The sequence below is a fragment of the Cololabis saira genome, chromosome 11 (genome assembly GCF_033807715.1).
Source record: "Cololabis saira isolate AMF1-May2022 chromosome 11, fColSai1.1, whole genome shotgun sequence".
NCBI lineage: Eukaryota > Metazoa > Chordata > Actinopteri > Beloniformes > Belonidae > Cololabis > Cololabis saira.
The window spans coordinates 45005173-45020134 of NC_084597.1; the positions used below are offsets into that span (position 1 = coordinate 45005173).

The window sequence follows — 14962 nt, forward strand, 5'->3', positions numbered from 1 at the left end:
ACTATCATTTTTCCTTTATAATACATACTTTTAAATTACAAATGTTTGCCATTGTATATTGTTACAAATCATTCTTTTTCAAAATCGAGACTGTAACATCAGAGACAAACACAGATTACAGAGTTCTGCTTTATTCAGGAGAAAATTCAACAATCCAGCAGTTTTTACTCGTTCCATCATCAGATATCGTAGGATCATTCACACTTTAGACAGATGTTACACTTAGATCACATGATGTTACATTTGACTGGAAAATCTCAAACGTTCCTTTAAAAAGAGGAGGAACAAAAAACAGGAAAAAGGTAGAAGTACAACATACAAATGTAATAATATGATCCAGGGTTGGTTCTAGGATCAGAGCTTTAGGCGTGCTGAGCACTCAGAGTTCACTGGCCGGCGAGGCAAAATAAACTTCACTGTTTTGTACATTTTAACACAAGTTTGAACCATCATTCACACATTTGTGAAAGAAAAGCAGAGAGAGATAGATAGAAACTTTTTTTCAAATTATTATCGTTTCATGTCCATTGCTTATCACCATCAAAAAAAAGAAACACATCTACCTTCATTTCAGGATCCTGTCAATGGAAATGATAATAACGTCTCCATGACAACGGGCAATGAAAATATGACTTCACAACAAAAGTTGTCTTGTGGCTCAACTTGCCCCAGTTTAGGGTAAGTTGAGCTGGGGGTTAATTGACCCATTTTCTATTTTCCAGTTTAAATCTGAAGAATAATTTGTCAAAATCTTAAATGGTAACTTAACAATATTTAACAAACCAAATTCAAGTGTATTATTCAGAATATGTTAAAAGAAAAGGTGAAATAACTCCACATTACACATTACAAACAGAATTAAAGCAAGCAGCGATGAACGGGCCCTCGCACTCACGGCCACCGCCGCCCATAAGCATATAGAAATGACAACACTTACGACTTCCTATGTCAAACCATTCAAAAGTTATAGCAGAAAATCGGGACAACCAATCAGAAGAAGGGGCGGGGCTGATTAAGGCCAAAGAAGCTCAAGGACTCATTACAGAGTCCCATGACACCACCCACGACTCTCTATGTTAAAACATTCAAAAGTTATAGCAGAAAATAGGGACAACCAATCAGAAGAAGGGGCGGGGCTAATTTTCACCAATTATGGTCAAGGACTCAATACGGAGTCCCATGACACCACCCACGACTCTTTATGTCAAACCTTTCAAAAGTTATGGCAGAGAAAAGTATTCTAGGGGGTGCTGTTGAGCCATTTTGCCACGCCCATTAATGCAAACCATGAAATATCAAATTTATCGCCAGGCCTGGCTTGCATGCCAAATTTGGTGACTTTTGGAGAACTATCAAATATGGACCAATCAGATGAAGGGGAGGCATGCTTTTTGGTGTCTAGCGTTGCCACGGTAACACTTTTGAAAGAGAAAAGTAATGCGCGTAGTCGCAAGATGGAGACGCACATTTTGATGTATAACACACCTGGGTTCACGATACGGTTCGGGCCGTATTAATTCTCGAAGGAATGGCATATATTGCTCCAAAATTACGCGATTAATTCAGAATATTAAAAATGGCCGACTTCCTGTTCAGTTTCGGCCATGGCGCCAAGAGACTTTTCTTTAAGTTGTGACATGATACAGGTGTGTACCGATTTTCGTTCATGTACATCAAACCGTATTATGGGGCTTGAGGCGCAAAGTTTTTTCTGTCTGAATCAATCAGATGAAGGGTGGGCACGCTTTTTGGCGTCTAGCGTCGCCACGGTAACGCTTTTGAAAGAGAAAAATCATGCGTGGTGTCGGAGGATGGAGACGCACATTTTGATGTATAACACACCTGGGTGCACGTTACGGTTCGGGCCGTATTAACTGCCGAAGTAATGGCATAAATTTCGCCAAAATGACGCGATTAATTCAAAATGGCCGACTTCCTGTTCGGTTTCTCGACATGACGCCCAGAGACTTTTATGCCATGATACAGGTGTGTACCGATTTTCGTGCATGTACGACAAACCGCATTGTGGGGCTTGAGGCACAAAGTTTTCAAGGGGGCGCTGTTGAGCCATTTTGCCACGCCCATTAATGCAAACCATTAAATATCAAATTTTTCACCAGGCCTGACTTGCGTGCAAAATTTGGTGACTTTTTGGGCACGTTTAGGGGGGCAAAAAGGCCTTCCTTTTGTAAGAACAATAAGAAGAAGAAGAATAATTCCTACAGATACAATAGGGCCTTCGCACTGCAAGTGCTCGGGCCCTAAAAATACAACTTAACTGAAACTTACAAGAACAAAACGTATTATTAACGTATTATCAAAGAATAATTGGGCCAGAGCGTGTTTTTGATCAAATTGAAGTGCAATTCATAGTGGATGACCCCTGACACCACACAAGTAGGTGCATTCTTTTTTTTTTTTTTTACCTTGTCTGCACACATACTAATGGTTGATACCATGCTGGTAAAAACCTAAGGCATATATATGTGCATTGTTACTATATTTAATATATATATACATATATATACATACGCATACACATACATATAAGTACACATACAAACCCAGTGGTCTTTTTTTGGGGGGGGGGGGGGGGGGGGGTGACATCCGCTATGTGGCTATAGTAGCTGTCTACACACACACACACACACACACACACACACACACACACACACACACACACACACACACACACACACACACACACACACACACACACACACACACACACAATGAACATTCAGTGTTTATGAAGATTCATTACATCAAAGATCAGATAGTTTGATTGACAGGACAGATGATCAGAGGAGCAGAGTTTTTACCTCCATCATTGTTACCAGGATAGAAGTACGGGTGTAGTTTCTCCCTGAAGGAGCAGCCAGTAAAGGAGTAGAGAAGTGCTGCAGCATCTACATCATGAAAGGAGACCAGACCCTCCTCATAATCCACAAACACCCCCAACTTCTCAGGAGGAGAACTGGGATGGAGACGGACTGAAGGACCAGTAAGAGCTTTGTACTCATGTCCATTTCTCAGCCAAACAGTCCAGTAACCATTCTGAGGTCTCAGATTGATGTCTCCCTTCCTGTTGATCGACTCTCTGGCCACTCCTACATCCCAGTCAGTCTTTCCTTTAACCTGAACCTCAAAGTAAAATCTGCCTGAAGAGAAACTCTGTTTTCCTAAAACACAAGTACATGTAGAGAATCTCTCTGGATTATCTGGAAGATTCTTCTCCACATCAACCTGATAGACTTGTTTTCCATCTTCAGACAGGATGAGTTTACGATGTGCTGTATCAGGATCAAGAGTCACATCAGCTTCAAACTGCTGGATCCTCCTCAGCTCAGCTTCAAACAGCTTCTTCATCTTCTCTCTGAGGTTCTTCTCCAGCTGCTCCACAGCTCTCACCACAGTCCCCTCATATGAAGGTGGATGGACTCTGACCTCTGTCCAGTTCTTGGTGGGTGGAGCATCTTTCAGGGATGAGAATCTTTGGAGGAGGTGCAGGTGATCTTCAGAGCGTGAGAGCTGCTCCACCTCAGAGCTCCTCTTCTTCAGCTCACAGATTTCCTGTTCCAGATCTTTGATGAAGTCTTCAGCCTGTTTCTCTGTAGTTTTCTGTTTGTCTTCCATCTCCTTCATGAACTCCTTTAGACGTCTCTCAACAGACTCCTTCAGATCAGTGAAGACCTGAACACCTTCTGCTTTCTCTCTGTGTGCAGCATCGTTACTGATCTTCAGAGACTCTCTGATCTCCTGAATCTTCAGTCGTCTCTTCTGGATCATCTGCTGAATCTCAGCGTCTGTCTTCTGCAGCTCTGCCTTCTTTCCTTCATATTCTTCTCTCAGAGGAACAAACTCATGATTCTTGTGGTCTAAAACAGGGCAGAGCGTGCAGACACATGTCTGGTCGGTCTTACAGAACAGCTCCAGAGGTTTATCGTGCTTCGTACAAATCCTGTCCTCCAGGTTCTCCACAGGCTCCACCAGCTGATGTCTTTTCAGACGTGCAGCTGTCAGATGAGGCTCCAGGTGAGTCTCACAGTAGGACAGCAGACACACCAGGCAGGACTTCAGGGCCTTCAGTCTGGTTCCAGTGCAGACGTCACAGGGAACTTCTCCTGGTTCTGCAGCTTGTTGCTCTGAGCTGCTGCTGCTGGATTTCTGTTGAGCTTCACGTCTGAACTCAGAAACCATCTCTCTGAATAAGGTGTTGACTTCCAGGTCAGGTCTTGTACTGAATATCTTTTGACATATGGGACACTTGTAGAGAACATTATCATCCCAGTGATGAGTGATGCAGGTTTTACAGAAGTTGTGTCCACATGGTGTGCTGACTGGATCAGTGAACACATCCAGACAGATGGAGCACAGGAACTGATCTGCAGATCTCAGGTTGCTGCCAGCAGACATGTTGGTTCTCTGGAAACAAAAGTGAAAGTGTGAAACATCAAAGCTGCAATAATGAAATGAAGAAGTGAAAAACAACGAGAGAGAAGGAAACAGAACAAAGAATGTCATGAATCCTCAGAGAAAACACCCGTCTGACAGTAAAGGGGGGAACGTTTCATCAACACAAGTTTAGATTATTAATGTCACGACTCCAGAATAATGAACTATTTCATGTGAATCATTTTCCTCTAAATGTTCCTGTTCTTTGACCAGAGTCAGATTGAGTTTTCCAGAATTACATTTAGTAAACTGAGTTGAAGTTTTGTCGTCCCGCTGACAGAAACACAGTAAATGTTTTCTTCTGGACTCACCAGTGTCTCAGAGACTCTGCTGTGTTGTGGAGGAAAACCTGATGGACTCGGTTGGACCTTCTTTCAGAGACGAACAGGAATCTTCTGGACTGGATTTCTGCTCCGTCACACTTGAACTTTCCTCCTTCCTCCCTCTGCTCTGGTTCCTTCCTCTGATTTACAGGATTATTGTCAAACAGCAGAGTTGATGTGATGAATAAGACGGTGTAATGAAAATTTCCAAAAAGTTTGCCTATTTCCAAAGATTCTTCATTACTTCACAGGTGGGGCAGGAGTGAACCAACGCAGACCCAAATGATTAATTTCCAGGCAGTGACAGTTGCAGTTAGTTGGTGGTTTATTGAAGAAAAGGTTAACATACCAGTTTCCTGTTGCAGGCTCAGCTCTGTTCCGTTTGTCTGTGTGATCTGTTGGGCGTCTGGTGAGAACTGTTTGACTTCCTCTTCCTGTTCCTTTCCTGTTCCTTATACTTCTATATATGGTGAACTCTAATCACAACCACCTAGTGTCTAAATGATGTAACCACAACCCAATAATTAAATTAAATAAACTGCCAACAATAAACATAAATGGCTCCTACACACCGGCCCCTAATTGTCCTAAGTGTATAACAAAACAATTACTAATAAATAAAAATGGAGCTACATACTGTACATCCTTTTCTTCACCTTTTTTTTTTAAACTTTATACAATTTTCCAAAAATAAAAGGGGTATGTACTATATGTTGGCATTTAATCATCTTGATTCTTCATCTTCTTTTCTTCTCCTTTTTTCTGAGTAAAGGCCATCAGTCATTGCCGTGTCTAGGCCTCAGCTTCTTGGAGTAGACATAGACATAGACGTAGACATTTGGTTATCGGTCTCTGCAAGATGTTGCTCTTTGTCTTGAGGCGAACTGTGCGGACAAGACCCTTTGCATCTGGTTTTGTTTCCAGTATTCTTCCCATTAACCAGGATCCGCTTGGTGCAGTGGAATAAACCACCAGAACAATGTCATCTGGAGCAAAGCTTCTTTTTATTTTAGACCACCGTTGTCGTTCTTGGATCAGGGGTAGGTATTCTTGTGTCCATCTTTTCCAAAACAGATCTGCCATATATTGCACTTGTCTCCATCTGTGACTGTTGTACAAGTCTTCTCTTGCAAAGAGTCCACGTGGTTGTACAGGCTTGGTTTCCAGCAGAAGATGGTGATTTGGTTAAGTGCTTCCAGGTCCAGTGGATCGTCAGACATTTTATTTATGGGTCGATCATTTAAGATCGCTTCAGCTTCGCAAAGAACAGTCTGCAATCCTTCATCATCGAGAACTTGTTGGTTTAGCACAGATTTCAACACATTTCGAACCATGCGGATCAATCTTTCCCAAACATTGCTGTGATGGGATCCTGCTGGGGGGTTAAAGCGCCACTTTAACCCTCGTTGAAGCGTAGCACTTTGAATATTGTCCTGATTTAGACCGTTGAACGCTTCTCTCAATTCCTTTTCCGCTCCAATGAAATTTGTGCCACTGATTGTAAAGATAAAACTTGATCTCTTCGACAGATAAATCTTCACAAAGCATGGATGCAGGAGTGTCCAGTGTATGTGCAACTTTGAGATGTACTGCCCTGCTTTTCTATGGGGGTAGATTTGTTTCTTAATTATTCAATCAAAAAAAAAAGATTTCTTCAATCAAAGATTATATTTTAAATTAAAAAAATTTCACCTGTCACAACAAACACTTGTCACTAGAACATTTCTGACCCTATGGGCCGACCAATGGGGAAGCATCCGCCCACTGCAGGATGTTTGTGTCAAAATGATTCAATTAAAAAAAAAAAAAAAAAAAAAAAGACTTCAAAACTTTTTTCACTTCAATCAAAAAAAAAAATCACTTGAAATCGAAAAACATATTTTCGATCCCAATAAAAGTGTTCAAATGCAATTTTTTGTTTATGAAATATTATTTTGCATTCAAACACTTTTTTTCTTTTTTTTAAAATATTTTTATCCCGGTTTTTTTCCCATTTTTACCACCCCGTGCTCCTACCTACTGACAGTCCTGGGCATTGCCATCCTCTACCAACCCCGGGAGGGCCCTGCACTGAGCTCAGGTCTCCTCCTTAACCTGAGGAGTGAGCAGCTTCTTTTCACCAGGCAGGGTGGGGTTTCTCCGGCCGAACGTAGCGCGTGGAAGGATCACGTTATTCCGGCCGGATCCTCCCCACCCCATCTGGCGCCCCGGTAACACTTTTTTTCTTTGATTGAAAATTATTTTTTTTTATTTAAGTGATTTTTTTTTACTTAAATATTTTTTTTCTTTTTGAAGCAACTGTACTTGATTCAATGATCTGCAAGTTTTACCAGTACACGGTTGACTGCACACGGAAGGATACGAGCGAGGATCACTGTGAAAAACATAAACGTTACAACACAAAGAGGCTGGCGATCATGTTCTTTAACGGCGTCTGTAACAGGTAGAATAGTAATTTTGTATTACAGCATGAGGCGCTGTGCGCGTGGTGCGAGAGCGAGATACGTTTACAACGCAGCTGGTTGTCTGTGCGAGCGGACATTATGGCAGCATAAACACCGGCTCAAACAGCAAGTCATTTCCAGCCTTAACAGTCCTGCTCAGCCCGCTGTCTGTACGGAGTAACCTGGGGCCGGATTCACCAATATGTTCTTAAGAACGATCTTAAGAAATGTCTTAAGATCTAAAATTAAGAAGTTCATAAGAAAGCTCTTAAGTGAAATTCCTCAATATTTTCTTAAGAACTGTCTTAAGAACTGTCATCTCTTACGAATTTCTTATTTTTCTACTTAAGAACTTCTTAAAATATGTAATTACATTGCACGCTCCAACAAACAACATTTATATATATATATATATATATATATATATATATATATATATATATATATATATTATATATACAGGTAGTTTGGTCTTAACCGTTAGTCACTCACTAAACATGGAGAAGGAGAAAAAGAGATGCAGGAACTTTTCAAGGTTATGGTGGATGAGATTAATGTGTGAAAAAAAATACTATTGAGGAAAATTAATAATAATTAACTACCACGCTAACTAACATGCTAACAAACAGTTAACAGGCTCTTTGTGTAATTAATTACAAAGTATATCCTCAAACTATGACCTACTAGTCTAAACTTGTCTAAAATGTGTTGAAAAAGGTGATATTAGAGGCTAAACCTTTTCACAGAAGAAAATTTAAGACAGGTCAAGGTTGTCTTAAAGTTAAGAAAAAAGTCAAGAACAAATTTGAGAACTTTTATTTCAAGAATACCATTTATTCTTAAGTTTTTTCTTAAGAAGAAACTTAAGAAGAAAGTTGGGAAAATACTTAGAATAGAGAATATGACTTCTTCTCTTTTTTTCTTCTTAATACTGAACTTAAGCAAAAAATGACACTTAAGAAGATTTTTTTTCTTAAGAATGTTTTGTGAATCCGGCCCCAGGTCTCCTTTTGTGCCTGGGCTGGTGATTAGTGGCAGCTGGGGCTGATTGAAGATCAGCAGCACCTGCTGGCTCCCCCAGCCAGAGGAGGAGGATTCCTAACATCACCCCATCTTACAATATTTACCTTTACAGCAGAAACAAACACACAAATGATTTGGGTCTCCATGGCCAGATTTCACATGCATGACACCTGTACCTGTACCACATCATTTGAAATGATATACAGCAACTAATGTGTGTGTAAGGAGACAGAGATCAGATCAAAAGTTTGGGTCATCAGGAGCTCGTGGTTCATCAGTCCATCATTTGGATTTCTTGTTCTTGAAATCTTTAGAATATGTTTTGTGATAAATAATTGTAGAAACAAACCAAATCAGCAAATGTTTTTTGAATAAAATGGTTATGAAAAATGTTTTCTAAATATTGATTTTAATTTTTCATGAATATCTTTAAATATTCAATCACACTTCACTCTACCAAAGGTAAAACACTTAGGGCCATGCAGGAGAACACATATTTTGAGAGGGGAAGATTTTTTTAATTGTGCACTTAGAGAAAAAAGTCGAAATGTCGAGAAAAAAGTCAAAATGTTGAGAATAATGTTGAAATACAATTTCAAGAATAAAGTTGAAATTTCGTGAATAAAGTTAAAATTTCGCCTTTTTTCTCAACATTTCAACTCGATTCACGAAATTTTGACTTTTTTCTCAAGATTTCGACTTTTTTCTCGAATTTCTATTTCAACATCAATCTCGATATTTCGACTTTTTTCTCGACATTTTGACTTTTTTCTCGTCATTTCGACTTTTTTCTCGACATTTCGACTTTTTTCTCGGATTGCATAACTCAACATTTCAACTTTTTCTTGAAAATTTGGACTTTTTTCTCAACATTTCAACATTAATCTCGACATTTCGACTTTTTTCTCGACATTTCGACTTTTTTCTCGACATTTCGACTTTTTTCTCGGATTGCATAATGAAAAAAAAATCTTCCTCCTCTAAAATATTACTTTTATTTTTCTCCTGCCAGGCCCTATACTCTTCCGTAGTGGTTGATACACTAATAACACTAATAATGACTCCCGTCTTCGCCAGTCGGAAGTAACCAGAATGAATATTGTCTCGGTGTGTAACTTCGCCAAGACCATGTCGGACTCTGTAGGTTTTTCTGGCCCCCTCCCCAATCTGACCAGCGATGACATGTTTAGTCGCATGCTCTCGCTCCGCCGCTGGTTGTCTCAGTGGTGTTCAGAAAACGACGTGGACTTTATTGACAACTGGGAGACATTCTGGGGAAAGCCCGGTCTGATTAGAAGGGACGGCATTCATCCCACCCGGGATGGTGCAGCTCTTATGTCTAGAAATCTGGCCAATGTTATTAGACACTCCCCCTGACAATGCAGGGTCCAGGCCAGGATGCAGAGCTGTAGTTTAACAGGGCTGGAGGCGAGGCTTAGTCAGTTAGAGGTGCCTAGCAAAATAGAAGTGGTTGCAGTTCCCCGCCCTCCAAAAGTTCACCAGGTGCAGCGTTATAGAGGCGTTAACCAAGATAACCTTGTAAAAATTAAAACCAATGTACATTTGGTACCAATTACAGACCTAAAAATTAGATGCGGACTACTAAATATACGATCATTAAGCTCTAAGTCTCTGTTAGTAAATGATATAATTACAGAGAGCAGGAGTGATATTTTCTGCTTAACAGAAACATGGTTACAGGAGGAAGAGTATGTTAGTTTGAATGAATCAACTCCGCCCGGCTACTTTAATCATCACATTCCTAGAAGCACGGGCCGAGGCGGAGGAGTCGCAGCAATTTATAACTCCGGTCTCGAAACAAAAATTGAACCTAAGTGCAACTATAATACATTTGAAAGCCTCATGCTTGGTCTGAAATTTCCGAGCCGGAAATCAGAGAAGCCAGTTGTGTTAGTGGTAGTGTACCGGCCCCCTGCTGGTGCGTATCTGGAGTTTTTGTCTGAATTTTCAGATTTCCTTTCTGGATTATTGATCAGCACAGATAAATTCATCATAGTGGGTGATTTTAACATTCATATGGATGTTGAAAGCGATAATCTTAAATTAGCCTTCGATTCTCTTCTAGAATCAATGGGTATCTCACAAAAAGTGGATAAACCGACGCACTGTTTTAATCATACTCTCGATCTCGTTCTCACCTACGGTGTTGAAACTGATGGTCTGTTGGTGTCACCTGTAAACTCCCTTTTATCCGACCATTACTTAATAACGTTTGAATTTAATTTTGTTGATGTTGAAGTGCAAAATAGGAGGTATTATTTTAGCAGATGTTTGTCTGATGAAGTTATTGTTAAATTTAGGGAGGCCATTGCTTATCTTACGACAGTGCGAAATAGTGATGTAGTCGAGGCCAGTGACCTGGGTTCTACCTCTGCAGATGTTGATTTCCTTGCTAGTAACACTGCTGATTTGTTGCATTCAGCTTTAGATGAAGTTGCTCCTTTGAAAAGGAGGGTTTCTAGCCACAGGAGCTTAACTCCCTGGTATAATTCAGATATCCGCATGTTGAAACAAAACGTGCGTAAAATGGAAAGGAAGTGGTACTCTTGTAGGTCTGTAGACTCTCATCGTGAATGGAAAGATATTCTAATAGTATATAAAAAAGCCATTCGCAAAGCCAGAACAGCTTATTATTCAACGTTGATAGAGGATAACAAAAGTAACCCACGTTTTCTGTTCAGCACTGTAGCCAGGCTGACAAAGAGTCACAACTCTGTTGAGCCGTGCATTCCTGCAGCTCTCAGTAGTGAGGACTTTATGGGCTTCTTCAACAGTAAAATCGCGAGAATTAGAGAAGAAATCAACCAGCCGGTTGTAGGTGTTTCTTCAGCTTTAGCGACTTCCCTAGGCTCTGACTTGTCTTTAGACTGTTTTGATCCTATAGACCTCCCTGAGCTAATTTCACTCGTTAATAGAGCTAAGTCAACCACATGTATGTTAGACCCCATCCCGACTCGACTATTCAAACATATTTTTTCTCTTATTGGTACGACAATACTGGACCAAATTAACTTATCCCTAAGTTTAGGATATGTACCACAGGTTTTCAAAGTCGCAGTAATTAAACCTTTACTTAAAAAACCTTCTCTTGACCCAGACACCTTAGCTAATTATAGACCAATTTCCAACCTTCCATTTGTGTCTAAAATTCTGGAAAAGGCAGTTTCAAGCCAGTTATGTGACTATTTGTATAGAAATGATCTGTTTGAAGTCTTTCAGTCAGGGTTCAGAATGCATCATAGCACAGAGACAGCACTTGTTCGAGTCACGAATGACCTCCTTATGGCCTCAGATAAGGGATTAGTGTCCATACTGGTTCTACTGGACCTCAGTGCTGCTTTTGACACTATAGATCATGGCATTTTACTGCACAGGTTAGAGCATGTTGTTGGGATTAAAGGGACAGCTCTATGTTGGTTTAAATCATACCTATCTGACAGGTTCCAGTTTGTTCATGTACATGAGGTTTCTTCAGAACAGTCAAGGGTCTGTTATGGTGTTCCGCAGGGTTCAGTGCTAGGGCCAATCTTGTTCAGTTTATACATGCAGCCGTTGGGAAGTATAATCCAGAATCACGGCATACAATTTCATTGTTATGCTGATGATACGCAGCTCTATTTGTCTATGAAGCCGGATGAAACAGAACCGTTAGTTAAACTTCAGGCATGTCTTAGGGACATCAAGGACTGGATGTCCAGAAATTTCCTGCTTCTAAATTCAGATAAAACAGAGGTTATCATTCTTGGTCCAGAGCATCTTAGGAAGGGATTAGATGGTGTTGCGATGGCTTCCAGTGCAACTGTGAGAAATCTTGGTGTTATTTTCGATCAGGATTTGTCGTTTAAACCATATGTCAATCAGGTTTGTAAAATAGCCTTTTTCCATCTCCGTAATATTGCAAAGATTAGGAAAATCCTCTCACAGAGTGATGCAGAAAAACTAGTTCATGCGTTTGTATCTTCTAGACTAGATTACTGTAATGTGTTGTTAGCAGGATGTCCAAGTAATTTGCTGAATAGGCTCCAGCTGATCCAAAATGCAGCAGCACGAGTACTGACAGGAATTAGCAGGAGAGACCACGTCTCTCCAGTGTTAGCGTCGCTCCATTGGTTACCCGTAAAATTCAGAATCCAATTTAAAATTTTATTACTTGCGTATAAAGCCCAAAACGGCTTAGCTCCGCATTATTTGCAAGACCTGATAGTGCCTTATGTTCCTGTCAGAGCTCTCCGTTCTCAGAGTGCAGGTTTACTCGTAGTTCCTAGAGTATCTAAATGTAGATTTGGAGGGCGGGCGTTCTGCTATCAGGCGCCACTACTATGGAACCAACTTCCAATCTGGGTTAAGGGGGCTGACACCACCTCCACCTTTAAAACTAAACTTAAAACATTTCTGTTTAGTAAAGCCTATAGTTAGTGTTTAGTAAACCTCTAGCTGGTGTTGGTAAATCTCTAGGTAGTGTAAACTTTAGTGTGTCAGAGTCGCTCCTGTGGTTTCTTGTGCTGGCCCCCCCTTCTCCTCCCTTTTCTCTCTTTTGTCCATGTTGCAGCATCCTTTGCCGGACACCGGAACCTGCAGTGTGGGAGTGAGGGGGGCAGGGTAACGGCCCCTTTTGGGCGGGGGAGAATGTTCGTCCCTCAAGACTCCTCTCCCTGGCCCTGCCCCTTCTCAACCTTTCCCCGACCCTGCACCCCAACCTGGGACTTGATGATTGGGCCGGAGCTTCGGGAGCTGCGTGCTGGCCTGCGGTCCCCACCCCTGGTCATCCCGTTGCTGGCCCCCCCTTCTCCTCCCTTTTCTCTCTTTTGTCCTGCAGGTGGCCGTGGGTGGCTTGTAGCTTGCATTACGGAGCACAAGTCTTTTCCTGACCCTGCACCCCAACCTGGGACTTGCTGATTGGGCCGGAGCTTCGGGAGCTGTGTGCTGGCCTGCGGTCCCCACCCCCGGTCATCCCGTTGCTGCTTCCACCTGCCTGCTGTGCTGTTGCCGTCCCTGACCCACCAGTCTGGCCCTCGGCAGGAGGGTCCCCCCTGATGAGCCTGGTCCTGCTCAAGGTTTCTTCCCTCCTAAAGGGGAGTTTTTCCTTGCCACTGTTTGGCTTAAGGTTTTTCTCCCACTAGGGGAGTTTTTACCTGCCATTGTTTATGTAATAACTGCTCGGGGGTCATGTTCTGGGTATGGGTCTCTGTAAAGCGTCTAGAGACAACTCTGTTGTATTAGACGCTATATAAATAAAATTGAATTGAATTGAATTAATACACGGTTATAAAACAATGGGATGAGGAGTGGCAGGGAGGCAAGGAGGACAAATGAAAGGGCAATCATTTATTATTTTGCTATTACACAATTTCTTTTATTTTATTTCCTGTTGTAAAACCCTGGTTAAGGTATTTTTATACTTTATAGTACCCTTTGAAAAAAATTGTGGGGGTCACATGATGCACCACGTGACCTGTCAGATCTGCAGGCCTGTGTTTGACTGCGGAGTTCAAATGTACGTTCATCAACTCGTTTAAAAAAAAAAAAAAAAAAAATATATATATATATATATGTATTGTAACGAACTGGAATGTTTAACCGTTTTCTCGTCACTCCGTTACTCCTCTCGTTTTCGTCTCTTACAGCAACCACCAACCGCTTCGTTGCGCCAGTTATTTTCCATCACCATGGTAACTCTCCGCCCCTAAGGCCGCGTTCAGACTGCCAGCCAATATCCGATTTTTAGCCCATCCAGATTGAAACTGGATGACTCTTTTGAAGTCTGAACAGTCCCAAACTGCATGAGATCCGATTTTTGCAAACCAGATGGAAACCACCTCCAGGAGGTAGTTTCATATCCGATCATTATCGCATTTGGGCAGATGCGTCTCAGTGTGAACAGCTCCAAACACTCAGATCGGATATGACTGTCCCAGACGCTCCAAACCACCCGCTCATTTCCAGTTGTGGAGCTACTCATCCTTTCACAGAGAGCATGTACAATCTCTGATGTCACTTCAAAAACTATTATTTGTAGTTTAAGTGTTGCAAATTCACATTACAAATCATGTAATAGCAGAAAAAAGACCGCATGTCCACGTACGGGTCGCCGCGTACCCTACGCCGTAGGTCTGCGTTGGTGTAACGCGGAACCATAAATCAGCCTTCAGTCGCGCTGTGAGCCTGAACCGTTATATAATAGATCCATGGCCTGAACCTGCAGCCCGTCAGCTCATCAGGAGGAGAGGTTATGGAGCAGGGCTGCCAGTTATTAATTGCTGGTTCGTTTTGTTAACTCTGAGCTTTGTTGGTTGGTTTGTTAGTTTGCTGGTGGTTTTGTTCTGAACACTTTTCTCTGTTTCTCATTTTGCTGGGACGTCGGGTCCCTCCGCCGAGACACAACTTTTGCTGTATGCGTTCATTGTTATGTCTAAAAATGATGCGCAGTGCCGACCCAATCAGAAACGGTACAGATATTTTGGGATTTTTTTATATATAAAAAAAATGCATGAACCACAATACACGCGCTGGGTGACGCCTCCGCTCCGACGTCGTTGCTACGGCAACCCGTCAGATCAGTCAATGATCTGGCCCAGTCTGAACAGAGTCATATCTGATATGGACACTTGCTAAAAACAGTGTGGACAGTCAGCCCTGAAAATCAGATATGAGAAGGAATCAGATATGAATCAGATTTGCCTGCAGTCTGAACGCGGC

At 41.6% G+C, this 14962-nt stretch overlaps 1 protein-coding gene across 2 annotated transcripts in view; it reads right to left on the bottom strand.

Annotated features, from left to right (window-relative positions):
- Nucleotides 1–2588: 2588 nt before the first annotated feature.
- Nucleotides 2589–14962, bottom strand: part of LOC133455516 (E3 ubiquitin-protein ligase TRIM39-like) — a 45732-nt gene continuing 33358 nt past the window's right edge. Inside the window, exons 1-2 of one of the 2 annotated variants that reach the window (XM_061734597.1) lie at nt 4767–5003; nt 2589–4425 (exon numbers count right to left, since the gene is read on the bottom strand). In XM_061734597.1, coding sequence (XP_061590581.1) covers nt 2773–4416 — 1644 coding nt within the window. In that variant the 5' untranslated portion in view covers nt 4417–4425; nt 4767–5003 and the 3' untranslated portion in view covers nt 2589–2772. Of the gene's footprint in view, nt 4426–4766; nt 5004–14962 lie in introns of those variants that run through there. The other variant, XM_061734598.1, reaches the window with a different exon arrangement.